Raw genomic sequence first — 24,960 nt, forward strand, 5'->3', positions numbered from 1 at the left:
ACTTCTAAGAAAAGATACTACACTTTGATCTTAGCCAAAAGACCAAGTAACCATATTATAAAGCGTAATTTCCTACCAAACATTATCTTCTATTAAAAAAAGATGCATATTATATATTTATCGTATACTAAATTAAGACAAGATGTCATATTCCAAACATCACATCGCTAAACTGCTGAAAAAGGCATTGTATCAACGTTTTTATTTTAGAAAGGGGGGGGGCGACGATAATGTAAGTAAAATCATGATAAATGATTGTCAAAGTTAGTAACATATCCAAGAATTACGAAAAATGATGAAATGTGAGTTGATTGGTGTGTTTTTAATGAAATAAACAGCCCAGACAATGTATCAAAGTTATTTTAGTAAGGGGGGGGGGGCGACTATGTGGGTGAACTCATGAAAAATGATCGAAATTAGTAACATAGCCAAGAATTATGAAAAAAAAATGATGAAATTTGAGTTATTTGATTGGTTTGTTAGTAATGAAATAACCAGCCCAGACAAGTAAGCAAGGGACGATTATGTGGGTTAACAGACAAAAATAAAGTTTATTTAAAACAAGTGATGTGACTAACAGATTATGTGACGTTTTGGAAAAGTACCAAGTATTTTTTGTCAATCTATTTAAATATAAAAAAATATTTTTTTGCTAAAGCTGAAAATAGCAATACCACACCATTTTTTTTTTTTCTTTAGATCAAATAAACTCAAAGCGAGCATTATTATTATTATTTTTTTTTTTTAAATCTGCCCATTAGAACTGGAGTTATGACCATTCAAAATATCAAAAAATGTGTGGTTCACTGGACATTTTGCCTTAAGTCTGTCCTATTCAAATGCATATAAGCTTGCGACTGAAAATGGTAGGAAATTTGCACAATTTACAGACTAAACCATCTTTAAAAAACTATCTTCAGATCTTAAGATATTATGAAATTTTCAACATATATCATGAAGTTCGGTTGCTGTTATTTACGACCATTTCGCTTGCTAATTTACTGATTAATTAGCGTATTTCAGTTTCATTTTAACCGCTTTAAGTAGAAACATAAAAACAGCTAAGAAAAAAAATGGTAAGTAAAGCTTTATCATCATAGGAAGTATCATTCTGATAACATTATCATTTGCCATTATAACATTATAACATGAAAAATCCAAGATGGCGACCAGGAAATCCAAGATGCCACCATATGATTCAAAGAAATTAAAATATGGTTTGTAGCATATTAAATTAGAAGAAATTTTGTACAGATCAGAATTATATTTTCAAGTACATTAAACTAATTAGCAAAATTAAGTTTCATTTTATCGGCTTCAAGTAAGAAGCATCATAAAGTTAAAAAATAGGAGGTAAGACTATCATACGAAATGTTATTCTGATGGACTTTATCATTTGTCATCACACCGTGAAAAATCCAAGATGGCAACCAGAAAATCCAAGATGGTCACGATGACACGATTCAAAGAAATTAACAAAATATGGCTTTTAGCATATCAAATAGAAGATTACAATTATGTTTTCAAGTTCATTAAACTAATTCGGATAATTAAATTTCATTTTTAACGGTTTCAAATTACCGTGACAATTATCGGGAGAGTTTCTACCACTATTTTGTATAATTTTTTTTATTTTATGTCATTGTTGAGACAAAGATATCGCGGCCATTTTTTCTTGTTCTCATGTAATGCTCGACACTACTTTTTTTTTTGAACAGAAACATTTACAACATTAAAAGTTTATTGAGGTAGGTAGAAAAGTAACTTGCCTTTTGTTATATATTTGCGTTTTGGCCACTTTTTAATACGTCTGTGGATTGTAAAACAAACCCAATAAAAGTTAGTCTTTTACTTAACCGGATAAGTGGGTTGAAACACAACCCACTTATCCGGTTAAGTAAAAGACTAACTTTTATTGGGTTTGTTTTACAATCCACAGACGTATTAAAAAGTGGCCAAAACGAAAATCAGTCATTCTTTTTCAAAGAATTTATTTTTAAAAAATTCTTTTCCTTTCCATAATTAAAAACTTGTGTTTTCTAAATAAAAATAAAATACTTTATGTTCGTAAGTTGATGAACGTTTTGTTTATAGATTTTTGTGTGCGTCTCGGCACGAAAATTCTCATGTTTATATGTGTTTGCCACGACTTCTATCGACTCGTGCATCAAAAGTTTTTACCCAATTCTTTTCAAATTTTAGGACAAAAATTAATATATTCACTATTAAATAGTGTTTGAACGGTTTCTATATTTATCTTTGTACTACAAAGTGTTAACTTTGAGATGTTTTATTTGCAACTCGAAAACCAAGAACAACAATAAAAAAATTTTTTTTAAATGTTCATTGTCGGTTATTCTTTTTAAAAGAATTTATTTTTTAAAAAACATTTTCCCATCCATAATTAAAAACTTGTTTTCTAAATAAAAATTATATAAATACTTTATGTTCGTAAGTTAGCTGACGAACACTTGTTTAGATTTGTTTGTGTGTGCCGTGACGCACAAAAAGTCTCATGTTTATATGAGATTGTCACGACTTCTATCGACTCGTACATAAAAAGTTCTTATCCAATTCTTTTCAAATTTTAGGACAAAAGAAACTAATTTGTTATTAAATAGCGTTTGAACAGTTTCTATCTTTACTTATCTTTGTACTACAAAGCGTCAACTTTGAGATATTCTAACTTTTGACTAGAAAGACATACGTACTGTGTTCAAATTCGGTAGCCAAGATAATTCTTTTTTTTTTTTAATTACATTTTCACCCCAAACAAGGCACATTGCCACTTTGGTGTAGGGGGCTACTATCAGGGGAAACATCTACTGGGGTACTATGTAGGGATTTGGGCAGCAAGATGTTGGTTCACGTTGCACTTGAACTTATGCATGTCAGTACAGTTGGGGAAGCAGTGACCTGGAATGGAATTCCAAAGTCTAGCAGTTCTGGGGAAGAAACTACTGGAGTAGAAAGATCTTTTACATCTAGGGATCTCTACAGTGTGGGGGTGGGATTTTGCAGCTTGTCGGGTCTGTCGAGGGTGTTCACGTCGTGGGGGCACAATAGTTAAAACAACTAGAAACGTCAACGGGTACAACTTCTGCTTTGAGTATTTATGTGAACACACCCGACTGCTTATTTGCAAAATGTGATCTACTGCCAACAAGCATGCTACACTGACAGGTTTCATCTTTAATAGTCAGATTTAAATAGCAATTTCTTTGGGTATACAAATCCTAAGAAAAATATTAAAATACCACTTTAAAGTAAATTTTGTGAATTCAGTTATATAAGTTCTATGGGATGATATATTTTCCTCTTTCAATATGAAAAAATTATGATTTATTACACAAAAGATAATATTAACTATCCAAATAATAACATAATAAAAATAAAATATAATGAAAATAATTATTAATATAATTAATAATTATAACAAAATACTTAATATATAATATAAAATAATTAGCGTCTCTGGAGATTTTCAAAATATGGAACAAAAAACATTCTAAACTGTTTGTTCCCGAACCTTCTCTAGCGATCACTATAAATAGCGAACGAGTGTTATTTATAACTCAGTTATGACACAATGAGAGGCGACCACCTATTATAAAACTCCGACCGAAGGAAAACAAAACTAGTTGTTAGAATAACAGATGAACCAAACAAGATGCAGAGAAAAATCTTTTTCATCAAAAACTGGTAAATATAGATGTTTCTGAATTATATTTAACCAAAAAGCATTTATATCTAAAAGATAAAAACAAACATTACTATAAAAACATTTACTTCTATTAAAAGGAAAATAACTAGAAAACAGAGTTATCTCCCTTACACTATCGATTATAAACAGCTTATTAGACATTTGTTTTTCTTTATTTTTTGATTTTGTTCTTTTTTTCTTTGTTAATAAAAATTTGTTTTTCTTTTCAATTTTTTTTACTCTTTGTTTGCGGCGTTCCAATACCCCTAGACTAGGAATAAATCCATAACGTAAGTTTTATTTTGATGGAGATGAGAGAAATGTACTTATTACTGATTTAAAGACTGAGTGTCGAATTAAATAGCAGTGTGCCTTTTGTCCAGCACTGAGCGTTATGGTGTCTGATATTGCTACTAAAAAATCAGTCACAAATTTTGAATGAATTTGACTTATTTTCAAATTACATTTCATTTTTTTCTGCCGAGTGATACATTTCGTTTTTAAACTTTCCAGTTTAAGATGTTTTTTTTTTTTATTTAAAATCATTAGAAACTGAGCAGCCCTACAAATATTGATTGTTTTTTTGTATTTTTTTAATAAACTGGTAAATTGGTGTCCGTTCGATAATCCACTGAAAAAAAATTGTAAAAATGAGAAAAATGAACAATATGGGGGAGGGGTTACCACTCGTACACATGAACAACAAAAAAAATCATTTCACATTTTCAGTTGTTCAAAGTAAAACACTTTAATTCAGTTAAAAAACTAAAGCAACAGGTAAAAATGCATGCAAGTTATAACATTTAGAAAACATGTCTTTTCAATCATCTAAATATTTTTACAAATTTAACTAGAAATATGCAAGAAATTGCAAGTGGGACAAAGTTCATTATACCGGACTGGTTTGGATTGCTTTAATAATTATATATTTTGATAACTGAATAGCTCTAATTAAACTAAAATTATAAGAACATTTTTTTTATATTCATATTTTCAATTATTTAATAAAAAAAAAAAAATAAAAAAAAAATTACTCTGGAACAAAAAAAATCCCATCTGTTGTTTATGGCCATGCTATTGCTGCTGCTACAAAACAGTTTTGCATCGAAAGTCAATAGAAACAATTCTTTTTTCCAGGTGTCGTGATTTGAAACTGCTAACTATCACAAGAAAAAAAAACAAAAAACCTACAATTATACTTCTAATGGATAAAAATAGTAAGATTTTATTTACTAGGGAGTGCTCTCAAAATTTTCAATACTTGTCATGTTGAAGTCATTTTTTAACACTTCAAGATGAGTGGTCAAAAGTATTTCGGACACCCCGAACTATTAAAAGTGAGGTCTCTTCTGGTCAGTTTCCAAATTTCATGACAAAATTCTTAATACAAACGCGGTACGAGCATTTACAAATCGGGGGTGGGGGTCTTTACAAAACCTTACAGAAAATGCTGTTTTATGATGTTCACATTTTTAACACTTCATTTTCCTAAAACTCTTAAAATATGTGTTATTTATAAATTCGTTTAAAAGTATATTCATTTCTGAATAAAATGGTGATATTTTGAGAACTTGAAGGGTTTTGTTTTTTTAAAATGTAACTATTTAAGCAGAACCCCCTTGAAATCTGATTATCCAAAGCGTTTTATCAGTCCATGTGTATTGCTACTGTAATGACAGGACTTCAAAGACTAAATCTGGTGAAGACGTGTAGAACACATGTTGATGAGTAAATTTAGAAAAAGTTTTGGCAACAGATTAGTTTACATGGTAATGCCAAGGAAAACATGGGAGGAAACGACTTGAGAAAGATGGATAAATAAAGACCTGGTCAGAAATTAGTTTGGAAATCAATTCCTAACCAGCAGAGCATACCACTGTCAACCAAGAAAAGAGTCTAACAAGCATATGTATGCAATGTGATGATGTATGGAAGTAAAACAGACAGTGAGGGTTGAGGATATGTGTTGCATGGAGAGAAATTATATAAAAATGATATGAATGTGCAATGAAAGTTTTAAAGATAAGCTTAGACCTGATGATCCCAGAGAAAAATTTAAGTATAGGGAGAGATGTGCAGAACAGGATACCTATTTAGTTTGGTCACATTGAAATAAGAGATGTAAGTTCTTGGGTTAGTGGATGTAGAACAGTTGAGGTAACAGTATCAATTGGCAGGGAAAAGCTAAAGAGAATATAAACGTAAAAACAAGTCATGCACCCTCTCTCTGACGTGATGTTGCTAATCTCAGTCTTTTTAAATATGACACATGTTCAGAATTGACCGATCTCTTTCCTACTTTTTTTTTTCCAAGCATTGGTCTAGTGGTTGCCATAAATTCGCCATTTGATACCACATTGTAATCCAACTTCCTATTCCAGTAGTTTGTTTACAAAACCTGCAGGCTTGTGCAACTTTTCCTGCTAACTGTTTTCCTCCTACCTATAGCTTTGGTCTTGTCAAAGAAGGACAATAGGTATCTCCCATCTTTGCCATTATCTTTTATTAGATAATTACAGGATTCCTACCCCCGCCCCAAGAAAAGCATGATTCTTCTTGAGGAAACCCTAGAAAAGATTGATCACCAAGTACTTGAACTCAATGTTTGTTACCACAGATCAGGAGTACAATGTACAAGACCGCATACAGAATTGTTGGCACCTGAAAGTAGACAGCCAATCTAATCCAACCAGATCATATACTCCAGAGGGAACAGGGTCTATTTCTAATTATGTCAAAAACTATTTCATTTAGATCTATTACAGTATTAGTTTTTGTATTTGAAAATTTTACTTTTAAATGAAATCATTTACATTTGTTAAACATTTTTCATACCGGCATACTTTCAGGTGCCTACAATCCTGTATGCGGTCTTGATGCGGTCTTGATCAAAGATCACAACATGAAAGTCCAAATCTTTCAAGCATTTGTTCAAATGATCTTTCTCTACGGCTGTAAAATGAGAGCTGCGGATCTCAAAAAGTTAGACCCCACCCCTTCAGTTGAGGACCACTGATTTTTAAAACAAGGATGGGACATATTATAGACAGAATAATATTGGCACAAGACAACTCAAAACAGCAACTATGTTGAGTGATAATGGCTTCATAAGTAGTATTATAGAATTTTACACAATGGGAAGAATTATAAATAGACTAAAAACACCATTAAAATTTGTTTTTAATTATGTGACAAAGTCTATATTCCAAATTCCACGATGTTCATCTTAAGATTTATTTATTTCAGCATGTTAACATGTTCAATTCTTGACAGCACTTGTTTCATAGCACAGAAACAATGATTGTCAATTTTTAAATATTTTCTGCGCAGATTCATCACAAGAATAAAAACTCATTAAAAGTTTGGGCATGACTACATAAATCAATTGTGTTTTATGATACCTATGCCATCTTTGATTTTTATATAAGCAACAAAACTACACATCTAAAAAATAATCAGTTAATAACCTGTAGCACAATGGATAAAAAATGCTAAATTATAATCAGTTCTAAATAAGTCTTCTGGAAGTTAAAGGCACAGACAACACTAAGGATACAAGCAAGAATTACTTAAAATTGTTACCCAATCATAGCTAACAAAATGAAAGCAAGCCACGTCTGAATTAAATAGTTCTGTTCAAAATTCTGTGCACATTCCAGTTTGACAAGATTAAGTTTTTTATGGAAATCGGTTGAGACAAGGCATGAAACCACTTGATGTAAGGAGGTAACAATAACAAAAGAGGATTATCACAAAGACAGATGCCTATTGACCGTAATATTGAAAACACCAAGTCTGTAGTTAGGAGGAAAACAGTGAGCAGGAAGAGAGTTCCACAACCTTGCAGTTTGTAGAAAAATAACTACTGGAATGATAAGCTGTATTACACCGAGGTATTAAAACAGCGAATTGATGAAGACCACTAGACTAACGAGCTGAAACAAAAACAGATTAGATCAGACTATTCCAAACAACACATCCTACAATAGTATTTAAAAAAACAAAAACAAAACAAAACAAAAAAAAAACTAGCAACATCACGTCTGAGAGGTTGCAATGAAGAAAGAGTGGTGACAATCAAATATTTTTTAATCTTATCAAGAGATTTTTTTAGATCACATGAATACACCCTATTTCTGCCTCATTAACGTGTTTCTTGATTATGCTATATGACGCTTTGCTCACCAATTTTCTATAAGCCTCAACGAACTGAAAATTCTTTGAATAGTGTCAAATATTGTTTTAACGTTTATTTCTAAATGCAAATAAATACAATTTTGTGTAAGCATTTTTTGTAGACTTATCCTCATCTTTATAGTTGTTTCACATTTTGTGGAAGGCACTAATTAGTGTGGGTACAGTTTCTCAAGACTCAGCATTCCTATCCCATCACGGTTAACCACTTGAAGGCCAGAGGATAAGTTGGGAGAAACGTGGTGAAATAACTATTAGGATGAGGATAACAGTCAACAAAGAAAAAAAAACCTACAAATTATAAAGCATCCTCTAAAAGGATTAAAAAAAAAAAAAAAAAAATTACAATTTTTGTTTATTTCTAAATACAAGTCTAAGTAAATGTGGACTTTAAGTTATTTTCAAAATATATAAAAAATTTCATTTCTCTATTATGTTCCAAATTCTAAATTGAAACAGATACACAAAAAAAAAAAGAAAAAAAAAAAAAAGAAAAAAGTTTAACAAATGTAAATGATTTCATTTAAAAGTAAAATTTTCAAATACAGAACTAATACTGTAATAGATCCAAATGAAATAGTTTTTGACATAATTAGAAATAGACCCTGTTCCCTCTGGAGTATATGATCTGGTTGGATTAGATCGCCTGTCTACTTGCTGGAATGTAACAGTTGCTCCTGTTGCCTACAGATTATTTCATGGTTCTTGTCACTACCACAGTACTTTAATACTGCCCTGTGCTGTGGCTAAACAGACTAAAACTACAATGATATACATTCACATTAGACCTTCTGCATAATCAGTGTTTGTTCAGAGATGTATCAACGATCTCCTTTGTTCTGCAGTTATGAACGTGTCGCTCCAGAATTGCGTGAATAAACAGGTATCACTCACATTTTTGGAGTTCTGCATTCGCTAACTATCGTGATATTCCTAAGTTTTATGAATTCCCTAATTAGCTTAGTAACCTGTCTATTGCTAACGCTTTTATGAGCATAACTTAAAAGGAAAAAAAATTTTCTTCAATTTTGTATGCACATATGTGTAATGGCTAGACAATGGAAAGGGAAAATAACAGGATGAATTTAAAATCCATACAAATTCCAAAATATCGATTTTTTTCGATTAATCATCAGAACACTACTAAAGAGATTCCTATTAGGAAGAGGAACACAAAACGCAGAATAACAGGTGGCTTGCATGTGTCAAAGACCAAATTCCATTGAACTGGGTTTTTTGGGGCAGGTTTTCAAAGGTCATGCCATGCAACCACACATCTATAGAAAGGGATGGACTCAACTCAGCTACATTCAGTGGTCGTCTACTAATGTGAAGTGCAGAGTTGAGCAGCCAGTTGTCTCGACTGCACATCACATTTAGGAAAACCTAGAAGTGACTAGTAGAAAATTTTCATGACTTCACCAGTCCCAATATTTGGCCCTTCCTCAAACACGAATTATTATGTATAAGGAGCAGTTTAGAAAAATACTAACCATAACTGTTTGCAACACAAAGATTGCCAGGATCAAACTGGTGTCCAGGAATCTAATACGCTGTAAAGGTAGTGTGCGTCAGTGCTAGGTTTAACCTAGGGGTTAAGGGTGGTTTCCTCATTACAAATTTTAAAGCCAGTTTAAACGCTTTCGAATTTCTTTCAAATTTCAAACAGTAAAGTTTTTATTTATTCAGTTTTTTTTTCAACTGTAAACAAAGGATTCAAATAGATTTGTAAAAAAAAAAAAAAAAAAAAAAAAAAAAAAAAAATGCGTACTGGTAGATTTAATTTTGTAATTATTCCTTTAAAAAAGATGATTTAAAAAAAAAAACAAGGTTCAATTTAAAGTATTGCTTTATTTTAATAAATTAATTAAATGGTAAATAAAAAAAAAATGTAACAGTTATTTAGAGATGAGAAAGAAACAAGATGTCACACAATTTCATTAATATTCAATCAAAAAGTTAAAAAGCAAAAACACATCAATAAGAAATAAGAAAAAAAATGCAGTCAAGAAAATGTTTTGGTACTGCAGGGCTTTACAGACAAATTTATCTTTAGTTGACCTTTGACAACTAAATATTTTTGTTTAGTAGCCAAATAGAAAAGCTACTAGCCAAATCCGTATGATTTTTGGAATATGACATCTTCGTTCTATGACGAATATGTACAAAGATTTTTCTGTATTTTTTAAATAGGTAATTCTAAATATGTACTGAATTTTATTCAGAGACTTGAAGATATAAACATTCGAATTTCTTCAGATGTTTTTTTTTAATAGCCTCACAAATGCAACCACTTCACTCACAACGTAAAGCTCTGCACCGGTACAACTTTTGAACCAGAAAAAAAAAAAACAACTTTCTGTTGGCCTTTTCCAACCGAAAAATGGAGAAGCAAAATGAGAAAAGTAGAAAATTTAACCTGTAAGTTTATCAAATTGAAAAAACAAATGAATAGTTCACAAATAACAGTTACCGAAGGCTATAAAAGCAAGTTAGCCCCCCCTTCTTTTCCACTATCGGGTGTAAGCTCCAACCTCTGTCCGTGTTGCATCCCTGTTCCCGTTTTATAGCCACTTTAATGAAATGTGCTCTAACAATCTCATAGCACTTGCGGCCCTTCGACAAATACTTCTGACTAACCCAACAAGCAGCAAAGTTTCATCCCTTCAAATTGCATAGACTTTAGAATTCTCTCTCCAATTCCTGACTGTACTAACCTGCAGAAATTTAAATGTAATGGGAACAGACACCTCGTTGCTCAACTCCCCACAATTCACTATTCGACATGAGCACAAACTAGCCTCAAATGGTAATATGCCTTGTTTGGGGTAAAAAAGATGAATACTCAAATAGTTGTCAAATTAGAAGAAAATAAAAATTGCCCCAATCAAAAAGGATCTCCAACACAACATACTACAGGTTGATCATAGCACAAAGGTTTTCTCAGAAAAGATAGATTCGACCCAGTTTTAAACAAGATTTGTGTGTAAAAAAAAAAAAAAAAAAAAAAAAAAAGTAACAATGAATTCTATTGTTTGGAAAGAATTTCTCTTGCCTTATTCATGGACTAGGATTTAGATTGAAACATTAAACCCATTTTAATACTATAAAGAATTGCTTATTCTAAATAGTTCCTCTTCAAGATTTTTATGAAAGAGTTTCAAGTTCATCGGCTGATTTTAGAGTCTGGTTTTCATTTTTAGAGAAAAATAACATTTGATAAAATGTAGATTTTCTTTGGGAATCATTACCTTATTTTGAAGCGAGATTTTTTTTTACAAATCTAACACCCTTCCTGATGCCAATCGAACGAGGTAATGAAGACCAGTCGGGTTTTATTGAGGCACCATCTCTATGGCATAATCATGTCAACAACAGTTCTCGTTAGATCAAAGTTAAGCATTGTTGAGTCTGACTAGTACCAAATGAGTGATCATTTGAGGATACCAGGCGCTGTATGATGGAGGACATCAACACTTCCATTGGTTTCTAGATTCCACCTGACCTCCAGCTGTTTTGGCCTCATCCGGCCACCGAATCACCGTGCAAACCAGCTTCACTTAAAGCAAACTCCCAATGCAAGTCATCCGTCATCTTTACGATAAACAGTCTTTGTCAGTCCGACAGATGAACAGTTTTTTTTTTTTTTCACCTTCAGATGACTGCTGATGAAGACTAAAGCTTCAACCCATCCCTCTTTTTCTTTTTTCTCTTTTTTAATTAGTTTTTCCAGTAAAAATCCTGGGTTCAATTCACTTCCTGATCTTTATCAATAACTTCCCAAATCAAATTCTTTGTTGATTCATTGACATATATGCAGGTGATAATACCATCTATGGCAACACTTCAAAAATCAGGATCTTTCCGATTCTCCTTCCTCTGACCTGGAGCATCTGGTACAATAGGGTAAAAAAAAAAAAAAAAGACTAGTTACCTTTAATGCATCCAAAACCAAACTATCTTTTCACCATCAATGCTCATATCCTATCTTGCCCTAACTGAAATGAATAGCTCATCTTGAAGCACCCTGCTTCGACAAACTTCCGAGACAGACCTTTACCTCGGACCCGAAATAGAAGACCTAGTTAAAAAAATTAAATAAAAAAAATATCACTGGAAAAACGGTTGGATCATTCTACTGCTCCAGAAAGTACCTCCCCCTCGACGCAATCCTCTACCTGTACAAGAGTCAAATACATCCCAATTGTCACATCTTAGGTGGAGCTTCTGAGAGTACCCTTTCTGCTTTGACAGAGTACAAAGCAGTTTTTGAAATTTAGTAGGCAATGACCTTTTCGCCTCCCTACTTCCTCACAAAAGAAACCTTGCAAGTCTGCTTTATCGATACTTTTATGATTGGCGTTCATTCGAGCACCTATCTAGCCCCCCTCCCTCCTGTAAAACGTTCACAACAAATACTTATCTAGCTACAACTTCCCTTACTTTTTATCTGTGCCTAAAACTAAACGAAAATTCCATGAGCAGAGTTTCCTTCCTGGAACTGTCCAGAAGTGAACCGCAACACTGGATTTGCTCCCCAGCTGACTATAACATGGTAATTAGTCTAATGTGAATAAATTCCTGTCCAGTTATTTATTTAGATAATCTATCTACTCTAGTTCCACCATGAGTGATCAGGTCTAACCATCTACCTAACATTTAACCCTTATCCTAGAGTGGCCTCTGGGCCTTGATAAGTGAGGACTCCCAAAATTTAAAAAAGGTAGAATTATGGTTCTGTGCAATCACAGAGTCCAATTTCTGTTGGGATAGGAATATACGAATATCGCTTTGGTTAATATACGAATATCGCTTTGGTTAATATACGAATATCGCTTTGGTTAATATACGAATATCGCTTTGGTTAATATACGAATATCGCTTTGGTTAATATACGAATATCGCTTTGGTTAATATACGAATATCGCTTTGGTTAATATACGAATATCGCTTTGGTTAATATACGAATATCGCTTTGGTTAATATACGAATATCGCTTTGGTTAATATACGAATATCGCTTTGGTTAATATGCGAATACATAATTAGTATACTTGCATTAAGTACAATTTTAGAGGGTTTTTTTTGGGGTTTTTTTTTAATGGAAATTGCTAGAGACAAGGCATGAAGCCACTTGATGTAAAGAGATAACGAGAATGAAAGCTGATTATTGCAAAGACAGGAGATGCCTATTGACCTTAGTCTTGAAAAGATCAAGCCTGTAGGTAGAAAGAAAACAGTGAGCAGGAAGAGAGTTCCACAACTTTGCAATGCTTGGAAAGAAGCTACTGGAATAGGAAGCTGTATTACAATGAGGTATCAAAACAGCAAATTAATGGAGATCACTGAACAAATAAATCAAACCAGCTTGATATTCAAAATAGACTTCATAGCCTCATAGGAGATGTCCTTTTTTCTTCCCTGCAACCTCTTTCTCACAAAAGAGATGTTTGTTTGTCTTTGCTTTATCGTTATTTTCATGCCAAGTGCTCGACTGAGCTTCAATCTATGGTTCCCCCTGCCGCCAAACTTTCACAAGAAACATTCGTCTAACTGAAATCACTATCAATAATTTCCCCCACTCTTTATCTGTGCCTAAACCTAAAACGTAAATTCCATGAACAAAGCTTCTTTCTTAAAACTGCACGCCTGTGGAACTCTTCTGCTTTCCAGTTGACTACAATATAAGTCCAATGTATACAGGCTCTTGATAAGCCGTTCCCCCTTAAGTTAAATTTACTGAATTTCCATTACTGACAATTACTATATTGTCCAATTGACTACTGTACACTCTTTAACCCTTATCCTCGATCATTTGATTGACTTTACTCTTTTCTGCACCATCTCAAACGTTATGTTTCTAATCTGTCTTATAAATACTTTTGGCATGTGTTCAGAATTGTCTGATCTATTCCCTGCTTCTTTTGTTGTAGCTTGTTTAACTCCTTCGACTAATGTTTTTTTTTAACTTGCTGTTTTAATACCTCATTGTAATACAACTTCCTATTCCAGTAGTTTTTTAAAGAACTGCAAGCTTTTGAACTCTCTTCCTGCTGACTGTTTTCCTCATAGAGTTGTATTACAATGAGGTATTAAAACAGCAAGTTAAAAAAAACATTAGTCGAAGGAGTTAAACAAGCTACAACAAAAGAAGCAGGGAATAGATCAGACAATTCTGAACACATGCCAAAAGTATTTATAAGACAGATTAGAAACATAACGTTAGAGATGTTGCAGAAAAGAAAGAGTAAAGTCAATCAAATGACAGAAGTTTATGCACCTTACCAAAAGACCCTCTCAAATAGGAAAAAAAAAAAAAAAAAAAAAAAAATCACAAGCCTTGATATGACAGTACTCCATATATGGTCTGATAGTAGATTTGTACAGAAAGAGGATAGTCTCAGGTTAGCTAAAGTGTTTAGAGTGATGGAGAGAACCAATCTTAGAAGCAAAAAAAGCAATAGGTTTAATGTATGGACACCATGGAAGATTTGAGGATCAAGAAGTTCCAGAGTCAATTTCTCATCTTGAATGAAGTCATTGATGAGAATCTCAGGAAGAAAAAGGTTACACCTATGACTGAAAGATGTAGGTCGAGTTTTAACAGGATTAAATGAAACAAGCCATTTTGCACAGCAATCCATAACTGAACTGATGTCATTACAATCTTGGAAATTAAATACAAAAAGATGAAATGGATTTATTCAAGTAATTTGTATTCAGAGTAATATGCTCACCTTGACTTTATGTTCAACATTTCATCTGACGTTGTAACCTTCAACATTCTTAAGAGCAACCTACCCCAGTAGATCAAATAAAGAATTCAGGTTCCAAAGTTCGACATAATTCACAAGTTGCAAAAGATGCACGGGTTACATTTGATGATTAGGACAAACACCATTTATCAAGACTTGAATGCCACTCGAGGATAAGAGTTCATCAGCATACGATAGTCATTTGTGGTGGAAATCTGATATAACAGGGCTCTACATTGTGAGTGAAACAGTCGCGCTTGCGAGTGATTTTTTCAAAATGGCGAAGAGAAAGAATGAAATTTTTCATCTTTTGGCGATTGTATTTCTGTCACTGAAAATCTTGCAAAGCTCACTATGGAGTGAAAAAAATCTTTTCAACTTTTGTTTATATAAAACGAACAAATTTAAACAACAATAGTTTAATAGAACAATATATTCTTTTTAACGAAGGCTGTTTAAAAAACACCTGAAGAAATTAGAATGTTTATACCTTCAAGTATCAACAAAAAATTTGTCGTATATTTAGAATTACACTTGTTAAAAAACAAATCTTTATAATGTACATACTCGTCACAGAACGAAATGTCATATTCTAAAAATCATGTGGGTTTAGCTAGTAAACGAAAATATTTAGTTGTCAAAGGTCAACTTAGAGATAAGTTTGTCCGTAGAGCTCTGTATAATTTGCTTATGTAAGGAGACAGTTCAAGAAGTTGTTCACATTAGACTTGAGAGCTACCATATTGTAGTCCCTATTTATAATGCCTCCCAATGGGACAGAGTTAGACACCAGGGTCGTTTTTTAAGGTGGAGAAAAGGAACAAAAATAAAAATTGTCTCAGTCATGAAGGATTCCTCCTCCACTGACAGAACAAGAAATTGAAGTGCAGCATCTGAAGAACAGATACTACACTTTGCTCTTGTCCCCGATACCATATTGTAGTCAGCTGGAAAGTAAGCCAGTGGAACAGTCCCAGGAAAGAAGTTTTGTTCATGGAATCTGCATTTTGATTTATGCATTGATAGAGATAAGAGTTCATTTATACATTGTTCTCAATTATTATAGTCTGTAGTAAGGATTGAACCTTCAAACCCCAGAAGACTATCACTTGGAACCAAATGGTATCCAACACTTTTAATCATTAAGCTATGTGTCCATGCAAGTTCTGGAGTTTGACAAATATTCACAAGTTATTCTTGTGGGTTGGTCGTTTTGTTTTATGGCATATCAACCTTTTTGGGGTCATTTTTAATGCTGAATCTAGTCATTTTAGAAAAGGTTTGGTGCTAATGCAGAGAGCGATCCGCGCTATTTTTTAAATCATATTTCCAAGTTTTATGATATGTTTCTTTTTTTTTTTTTTTTTTATTCAATTATAAGGTTAAAGTACAGAATAGGTACAAAACACACCCCCTCCATATGCTAAGAATGGCTTTTTAAATGATATTATTTCAGCATGGATCAATAAGTGCATGAGTACCAAAGGTTTTTGTGCTTCATGTTCTTTATATCTCCAAATATTTATTTATTATGTTTGGTTTGCAGGTTTTGTTTTAGAAAAAACTAATTTTGGCTTTGCAGAACATGATTGAGTTTTGCAACGGAAAAGGGAAATAAATACCAATAACAGCAATGTTTGATGCATTTTAGGTCAGGAAGCCAGTATCTCAAGACAGCCTGAATTGATAAAACAAGTTATTATAAATCATTGTCGCAAATTAAAAAAGATGTCCTGAAGAAGGTTGAAGATTACATTGGTCAAAATGTTATGATTCTAACAATCAAGAAGTTTGAATAATGTAAGTGGTATTTTTATAGACTCATTCCAGTCTCCAAACTAAACACAAGGCCGATAATGAGATAAAAATAAAAGTATATATCGTCGCAGGCATAGGGTTACTGATAGAGTTAAGAAAAGGCATGGTACTCGGGAGGGGGGAGGGAATAAAATAATTCTATAAAATTACCCTACATTTTGTTCATAAATTCCGAAACATTCACTTTTTTTTTTTCAAAATAATGTATAATAGATTGGTTGATATTGTCAATCAGGTGACCAGACCACTGATCAACATCGCAAATACTACAAAGAAACGAAGAATAAGACTTGTTTACACGAAGGATTTTCTGAAAGAAAAAAAAAAAAAAATTAGCTGTTTTTTTTTTTCTTTCTTTCAAATTACATGGGCGTAGCTTTTTTATGAAGAGAATTTTTTTTTTTTCTTCTTTCCCTAAATAATGACATGATGGCTGAAAATGGACCAAAAAAAGATTTTCCCATTCTTAATTATATTTCGTTCCATACGAAATTATATTCGTATTATCTCAACTTGGTTGTTTTCGTATTCAACCAACAACGGCGATATTTAATATGAACACAAAACGAAATTCGTTCATTTTTAATTGTGTAGAATTGACAATTCGTTTTGTACGTAGAAAAAAATATAACATCCCAATTGGAATTGGTTTTAGAATAAATGAAAAAATATTTTATATAACAAGATATGTGAAACTGGTTTATTGCTACTACTAAGTGTTGCCCGGGGGAGGGGGTCCTTATTTGTCTCCCTACGAGGGCAGAGAGACAAAATAGAGTTTTAATTGTGAAAAAATAAATAACAAGACCCAAAAGCGGATTAAGACAAAAATAAAGATGTTCGTTTCATTTATAGGAGGACAGAACAGAGCAAGTGTAGTATCAGAACAGATAGTACACTTTGATCTTAGCCAGACGGCCCGGGAGTTCTTATATTTTGGTTGCGCTTTTTTTAAATATATATTTTAAAATAGCATCTTGAAAGTCCAATTAAATTATGGTATTAACCATCCGATTATTAATTCAATCGTCAAGCCTACGATTGGATCTTTCTAATTATTGGATGTTTTTTTTTTTTTTTTTTACAAAGGCATCACCACATTATCAAGGCCCAGAGGCCACTCAAGGATAAGGGTTAAAGATATAAATAGATATGTAAATAACGATTTAAAGTAGTTCTCTGAAAATTAAGAATTTTAGAATTTAAATATATTTCAAAATTCATGCTAAATATCGGTACTTATACAGAATATGAACCATGCTGAAATAACACTTAGAAGTCCATTCTTAGCATGCGGAGGGAAATGCTTTTTTAAACCATTTTGTACTTTCATCTAACAATAAATAAAAGACAACAGTAAAAAGTAAATTGGGTTTTAAAATCCTATCTAAAAATTATCACGTAATTCTGCATAAGTTACAAACTAATCCATTTCTTTTTTTTTTTTGCACCAGAATTAAAACGATTGGCTTAAGAAACCGAAATGCATTTTGGTAGATTTAATTTCGTAATGAAGATATTTAGTCGAATATTTTCACAAAATCATTTTTAGTACGTTACGTTACTATTGCCTTATTTTTATTTCAATAAAAAGAAAACCAATGCATAAGTCATGAAGATGCGAGTTTAAAATATTCGAGAAGTGATCATACGATTTTAGATTAGTTTTTACATATTAAACCAACAACGGACACAGAATAATGGTATGGACAAAATGAGATTCGTCCATTTTTAATTAATATGTACAACTGAGAATTCGTTTAGAACGTAGTACGCATATATATATATATATATATATATATATATATATATATATATATATATATATATATATATATTACTAGTCGTGCAATCAAAGCCCAGGGGTGGTCGAAGAGAAAAAAAGGGCAATATTTAAAATTATTCCTTAATATAAAGGGAGAAAAGGGATGATAACAGATGTAACCTAAATATTTAGGTGTTGAATCGGGTACGAAATTTCCGATCTGGTTTGCGTATAATATATATATATATATATATATATATATATATATACACACACACTATTGGTTAAACATTTGACAAGATCGACATTTGTTTTTGCTTTTTTTTTTTTTTTTTTTTTTCGAAATGGGTCAGAGATCGAAGAGAGAGGATGGGATTTGAAGAAGGCTCTCGAAACGTTAAGTATTAACAACAACAATGCCACATAGAACCTACCATCATCATCATCATCAAGTATTAATAATACCATTATCATCATCATCATATGGCAGCAGTAGTTGTCATTTTTTTTTTTAAATCTTCTAAACGTTTTATTGAAGAGGGGAAAAAGAATTCGATGAGAGGAGGTGGGTGAAAGAAACAGGGGCAAAAAAAAAAAAAAAAAAAAAACATATTCGAAACGTAATTTACTTACTAGAACATAGAATCAATGTGTAAGAATCGTGCAACAGGGTTCAACCAACACTATTTGACTTGGCGTAAAAAAAAAAAAAAAAAAGGATAGAGTAATCAACAGAGAAGAAAGATTACGTCACGTTTGCAACGTAGACAACATCAAATAAAATGTCAAGTATTTTGCTTGGTACTTTTAACAATTAGCAGGAAATATATATATATATATATATATATATATATGACAACTAGTAAGAGGAAAGTCACCTAGTTTCATACAATATATTAATAATAATCCACTTACTTCGCGTATTTTCTCGTGACTACGTGACTTTGGTAATTACACACCGAATTACTAAAAAATTAAATCGAAAAGATATTTCTCCTATGCAAATAGGATGAAATAAAATTAAAAAAGAAAAAAAGCGTTAACTTTAATTAAATTCACCAGAATGCATTTCTGTTGCTTCGTAAACAAGTTTGTCATTTTAATCTTTTTGACAACAGTTGTAAATAATAAAGATGAATTACATTGGTGACTTTACGACATTTGAAAACCTTTAAACTGTCGAAGTCGTTTAAAGTGGTCTTAAAATTCTTAAATGTTCAGGAAAACTATTAAAAAAAAAAAAAAAAAAGTAAAATAGACTGAATTAAATATTGGTTTTATAACAATTTGATCGATTTAGTTTGAAAAACTAAAAATCTAAAATAAAGTCTCAAAATCCTCTTTTTATAAAAATACGAATATTTTTGTTGCTCGTTCTGTTGAACGGGTGAGAAATCACGTAAAGTGCTCAATTATTCTAGAAAAGTGTAATTTGATGTGATCTAGACTTTTGTAAAAACATTATAAATAGACACGTTTACCGAATTGGAATTAAACTTGTTTTTATTCAGTTTAATTTTAGAATCATAACCTAAATTCTAGATTTAATTCGACAAAAGTCGGTTTGATTCGGTTCAAATTCTGCAGAAGCACTAAATATTTGCGATGAATAAGACGATATCCTGAAATGTCAGACGGAACTGTGGATCGCAGAAATATGAGTCACAATTCGCCAATCGTAAAAAATATCGGTCGCGACTCTTGATGGTTCGATATAGAAATCTACATCGAAGATTTTGTAAAACTAAAATAAAAACGCATTTTATTGGCATTGGAAATAAAAATCGACGGGTCAATTCTATTAGTTGTGAACAGAAAAATATTTGATACGAAAACAGGGTTTAATCTAAAATAGAGTTTGAAAAAAAAAAAATCTGTAAAATGTCGATATAGAAATAGAAAAATTGCTGAATGACATTTGTTTCGGACAATAAGATATAAATACAAATGAGACATATCGGGGGGGGGGGGTAGTCTAGAAAAATGGGGAGGGGGATGGAACAGTAACACCCCCACAGTTTGTAGCGAAAGGGAAGGCGAGTAGAGAAGAGAGACATCCTATAATTAAAAGGGGGAACACCCCCGCAGTTGGTAATGAAAAATGGAGGGGAGACTCCCTCCCCCGCATAAGGGGGTAGGTAAAATTTACAATTGAAGCCCCCCCCCTCCCGTATTTAAGCCTGGACTAGGGGTTGGAGCTTTTTTCCAGTTTAAAAAAGAAAAAAGAAAAAATTAAATAAAATACATTTTTAGATTAACATCCTTAGCTACCCCTCCCCCTAGAAAAATTCATCCGATTACGTGTGAACACAGAAAAACTTGACGGAAAAGAAAAACAAAAATAGTTTAGAATTTAGAGCAGGAGATCAGTTTCGTATAGACATTTGATGCAAAAGAGTGTTCATTATCTGAATGAATTTTTTTTTTTTTTTTTTTACTACTAACCTAAAGTCCGAATGGCAAGGCCGTAAAACCACGCCTAAATAAAGAAATATACTAAAACGACAGCATGGCCCGGATGTGGGATTCATTTTACAAATTCTATGCGAAACTGATCCCCCCCCCCTTCTAAAAACTAGTTCGCATTTTTTCCATAGGAGGGGGTGGTGGGCTAATCTACAAGAAATTCCAAACATTTTTTAAAAAGAACCTCTCTCTAAACTCCGGGGGGGGGGGTATTTCTCCCCCCCCCCCCCAATAAATGCGGGGTGGGGTGGGGTATACACCAAACGCTGGGATGTCCCTCCATTAGTTTTATCTCACCTATCCGTTTGAAACAAATGCCATTTAGTACACTACATATTTTCAAATATTGTACCTATTTCTTCAAATCAATAATTTGGAGTCTGGAAATAAAGAATAAATAAAAAGTGAAACGTCGATAGATAATTTTCGTTTTTCATAACACTATTAAAAAAAAAACTGTTTGCTTGCTTGCCACTTGTGCAGACTTGACGCTATTAAGACAAAAATAGATGACCTCATAAAGGATGAATGGTGGTTGTCGACATGCAAAATGGTTTGAAAGCAGCCGCAGCTGCCGGAACTACTGGTTGCTGCTTTAAGTTCAATTAACACGAGACGTCAGCTTCTGGAAGTCAAAACAGATCCGACTCGAGACAAATCTTACACACACACACACACACACACACACACACACACACAAAGGACTCAATATCCTTTCAGACAGAGCTTTCATCACAATAAATAATTAAAAAGGGGCTTATCTTAATACTTTACTGCAGGTTCGTGGTAAATCCGATCGTCAGAAGTGTATTCGTATCCAACACGTCGGTACACACACAATACAAATATATGAATATATATTTTTTTTAATAATTCATTTCGTTTATAAGGTTTAGTGGTTCTTGTTTAACATAAGACTTAATTTTAAGAATTAAGAAAAATTGTACGTACCCGTCACGGAACGGAGATGTCATATCTCGAAAATTACGTAAATTGGTCAAGTTTTAACTAAGAAAAATAAAATTTTGAGTACGCAAAGAGGGACCCTCTCGCGCGCGTCGCCATCTTTAAAACAATGACAGTTAAGTCCATAATAATTTAAACTTGCGAGATCAGTCTTGTAATGACATCGATCTCACATTAACCAAAAAAATGACTCAACGAAATTGTCTTTATAAAACTACTTGATTAAGATACGAGTTTTGGAATATGACATTTCCGTTCCGTTTTGGGTAGCAAAGACTTTTCTGTATTTTTATTTTTCGGTTGAATTCTAAATAAGAATCAGTTTGAATCAGATTGTGGGTTTGTATTACTGTACACACAGATTCGAAAAAGTTGTCAAAAAACAAATATGTAACAAATAAATGTCATCAAAGGCAAGATAAGTTACTTTTCTGCCAAACTACTCGATATTTTTGTTTTTATTCAATGTAACATGTTTATTCAGCTGGAAAAACATACAGTGTTTACCGATGTATTGGAAAATTCAAGATGGCGTCTGATTCTCTCTTTTACACGGTAAGTTTGGGAAAAGGTGTTATAAATAAAAAACTAGACAAAATACTATTAAAAACCCGCCGAATATATGTCAACCTATGTCACGGTAACATATATTGAGCGAGTTTTTAAGCAGCATTTTATCCGGTTTTTTATTTATAACACCTTTTCCCAAACTTACCGTGTTAAAGAGAGAATCAGATGCCATCTTGAATTTTCCAATACATCGGTAAACACTGTATAGTTTTCGAGCTGAATAAAAACGTTACATTGAATAAAAACACAAAAAATATATTCAGTTTGGTAGAAAAGTAACTTATCTTGCCTTTGATAACATTTATTTGTTATATATTTGTTTTTTGACAACTTTTTCGAAACTATGTGTAGTGTACTGTGTACAGTAATACAAACCCAAGATTTTTATTTGTTTTTCTGGGAGATTAAAATGCACAAGCACCTTTGTTTATAAACAATAAACGGGTTTGTATTACTGTACACAGATTCGAAAAAGTTGTCAAAAAAACAAATATATAACAAATAAATGTTATCAAAGGCAAGATAAGTTACTTTTCTGCCAAACTCGATATATTTTTTGTGTTTTTATTCAATGTAACATATTTATTCAGCTGGAAAAACATACAGTGTTTACCGATGTATGTATTCTAAAATTCAAGATGGCGTCTCACACCCTCTTTAACACCGTAAGTATGGAAAAAGGTGTTATAAATAAAAAAAACTATACAAAATACTATTAAAAACCCGCCGAATATATGTCAACCTATGTCACGGTAACATATATTCAGCGAGTTTTTAACAGTATTTTATTCGGTTTTTTATTTATAACATCTTTTCCCAAACTTACCGTGTTAAAGAGAGAATAAGACGCCATCTTGAATGTTCCAATACATCGGTAAACACTATGGTTTTCGAGCTGAATAAACATGTTACATTGAATAAAAACACGAAAAATATATCCAGTTTAGTAGAAAAGTAACTTATCTTGCCTTTGATAACATTTATTTGTTATATATTTGTTTTTTTTGACAACTTTTTCGAATCTATGTGTACAGTAATACAAACCCCAATAAACAACAGAATGGGAAGCGGGCTATTTATTGAATAGGATTTACAAGTTGAATTCAATTTTTACGGTATCTTTTGTTTGTTAAAGTGTTAGGTGAAAGTACAGAAGTGTGTTTTTTTTGTTTATTTTTAACACCTTCCCCTCATTTTAAGAATGGATTTCTGAATGTTATTTCAGAAAGGTCTGTATTCTGCATAAATATCACAATAATAAGGACTGGGTTTTTTGTATATATATATATATATATATATATATATATATATATTAAGGATATGAAATTAATTTTTTTAAATGGGGGGGGGCAAGGGAGAAATTATATGGAGTTTATTAGTCAGGATATAAATACAAACATTTGTTTTATTAAATGAGTTGATTTGTATTAACAAGGATTATTTATAAAATATAAAAGTTAGGTTCATTAAAATAAAATTTAAAGAATTCAATTCTATACAGAAATAAGGTTAACCTTTTTCAATTCTAGACATAAAAATAAGATATGCGAAATTAATTAACTAGCTATTATAAAAGGAATGTTAAAAGGTTTATAAATAAATGAAACTTTATTTGACAATAAAATTATTAAAAAAGAAAGACATTTTCTTTCTAATAGCTTTTCGGATTCAAGTATTTTCTACCGTCATGACAACATTCGAGTCAGGAGTCATTAAAATATTAGGGTTTTTGTTTTTTTTTTATCTACATTATTTTTGACTAATAAGACATTTTAAAGCTTACATCAACTAAAATAAATAAAATGACAAATATTAAAACAAAAGTTAAAAATACATTAAAAAAAATAAAAACGAAATTTTTATTTTTTTAATTTCTATTTCATCTCAAGTTTGATTATGGCCACATTTTTTTTTTTATTTCTGTACTGTTTGTCGATACGCTTTTAATTGGATATATTAACACGAGATTTTAAACGGAAACGAGACAGGGACGTTTTTAATACTTTCAAGGGAAAGAATATAGACATACAAACCATTTATGTTTCTTATCTTTTTTAAATATAGAAGAGGAAGGAAGACGAGGTCCGATTGCAAAAATGTAATGTAATCTTATAATGGTGGTGGTAGTAGCAAGTCGCTCTCGCGCCTTCAGTTTTGGGCGCCCCTCAAAACAAAACAAAAAAGAAACGGTTTTTAGAAATTGTACACAGAAAAGATGGACACGCCAAGGAAGAAGAGAGCTCCGGGTGGACATATAGATATATGTATACACACAGTACGTGAACCTTACCTAGTTTTTCGAAGGCCTGGCCCCAAAAAGTTTCAAGAAAAAAAAGCTTATTTTTACTGTTGAAGCCTCAGCCACACAGACACTGCGCAACTGGGATGCGCACACAGCTTTTTTTCTTTTTTTTTTTTTTTTTTGACGACGAGACGATTCAGCTACGAAGGCCCGCACGTGCCACAATCGTCAGCAGTTCAGGGAGGGGGGGGAGGCAAGGGGGAATAAATCCTTTCCTATCGCTAGAGTTTTCTTAATATAGTTTTTTTTTCTGTTTCTTCCCCACCCATTTAAATAAATTTAGCTAAATAAGAATATTTATTTATTTATTCACTTTTTTTTTAAAATGGAAATTCAATAATTTTCATGCATAAACTAATAATATTTACATATACACTTTTCTTTTTCATTTTTCACTGGAGAGTTCTACTTTCATGATTGAT

At 32.1% G+C, this 24,960-nt stretch overlaps 1 protein-coding gene across 4 annotated transcripts in view; it reads right to left on the bottom strand.

Annotated features, from left to right (window-relative positions):
• The window catches only part of LOC145256511 (uncharacterized), a 137,878-nt gene extending 113,162 nt beyond the window's left edge, over positions 1 to 24,716 (bottom strand). For 2 of the 4 annotated variants that reach the window (XM_080115489.1, XM_080115486.1), the window contains exon 1: positions 24,527 to 24,716. Coding sequence is in view for 1 of the 4 variants with exons in the window: in XM_080115487.1 (XP_079971613.1) it covers positions 24,270 to 24,272 (3 nt within the window). In the remaining 3 variants the exon portion in view is untranslated. Of the gene's footprint in view, positions 1 to 18,867; positions 18,926 to 24,269 lie in introns of those variants that run through there. The other 2 variants (XM_080115487.1, XM_080115488.1) reach the window with 2 other exon arrangements.
• Between the last annotated feature and the right edge of the window lie 244 nt (positions 24,717 to 24,960).

This window comes from Euprymna scolopes, chromosome 32, assembly GCF_053919585.1.
Source record: "Euprymna scolopes isolate OS-2025 chromosome 32, ASM5391958v1, whole genome shotgun sequence".
In the NCBI taxonomy this organism is placed as follows: domain Eukaryota; kingdom Metazoa; phylum Mollusca; class Cephalopoda; order Sepiida; family Sepiolidae; genus Euprymna; species Euprymna scolopes.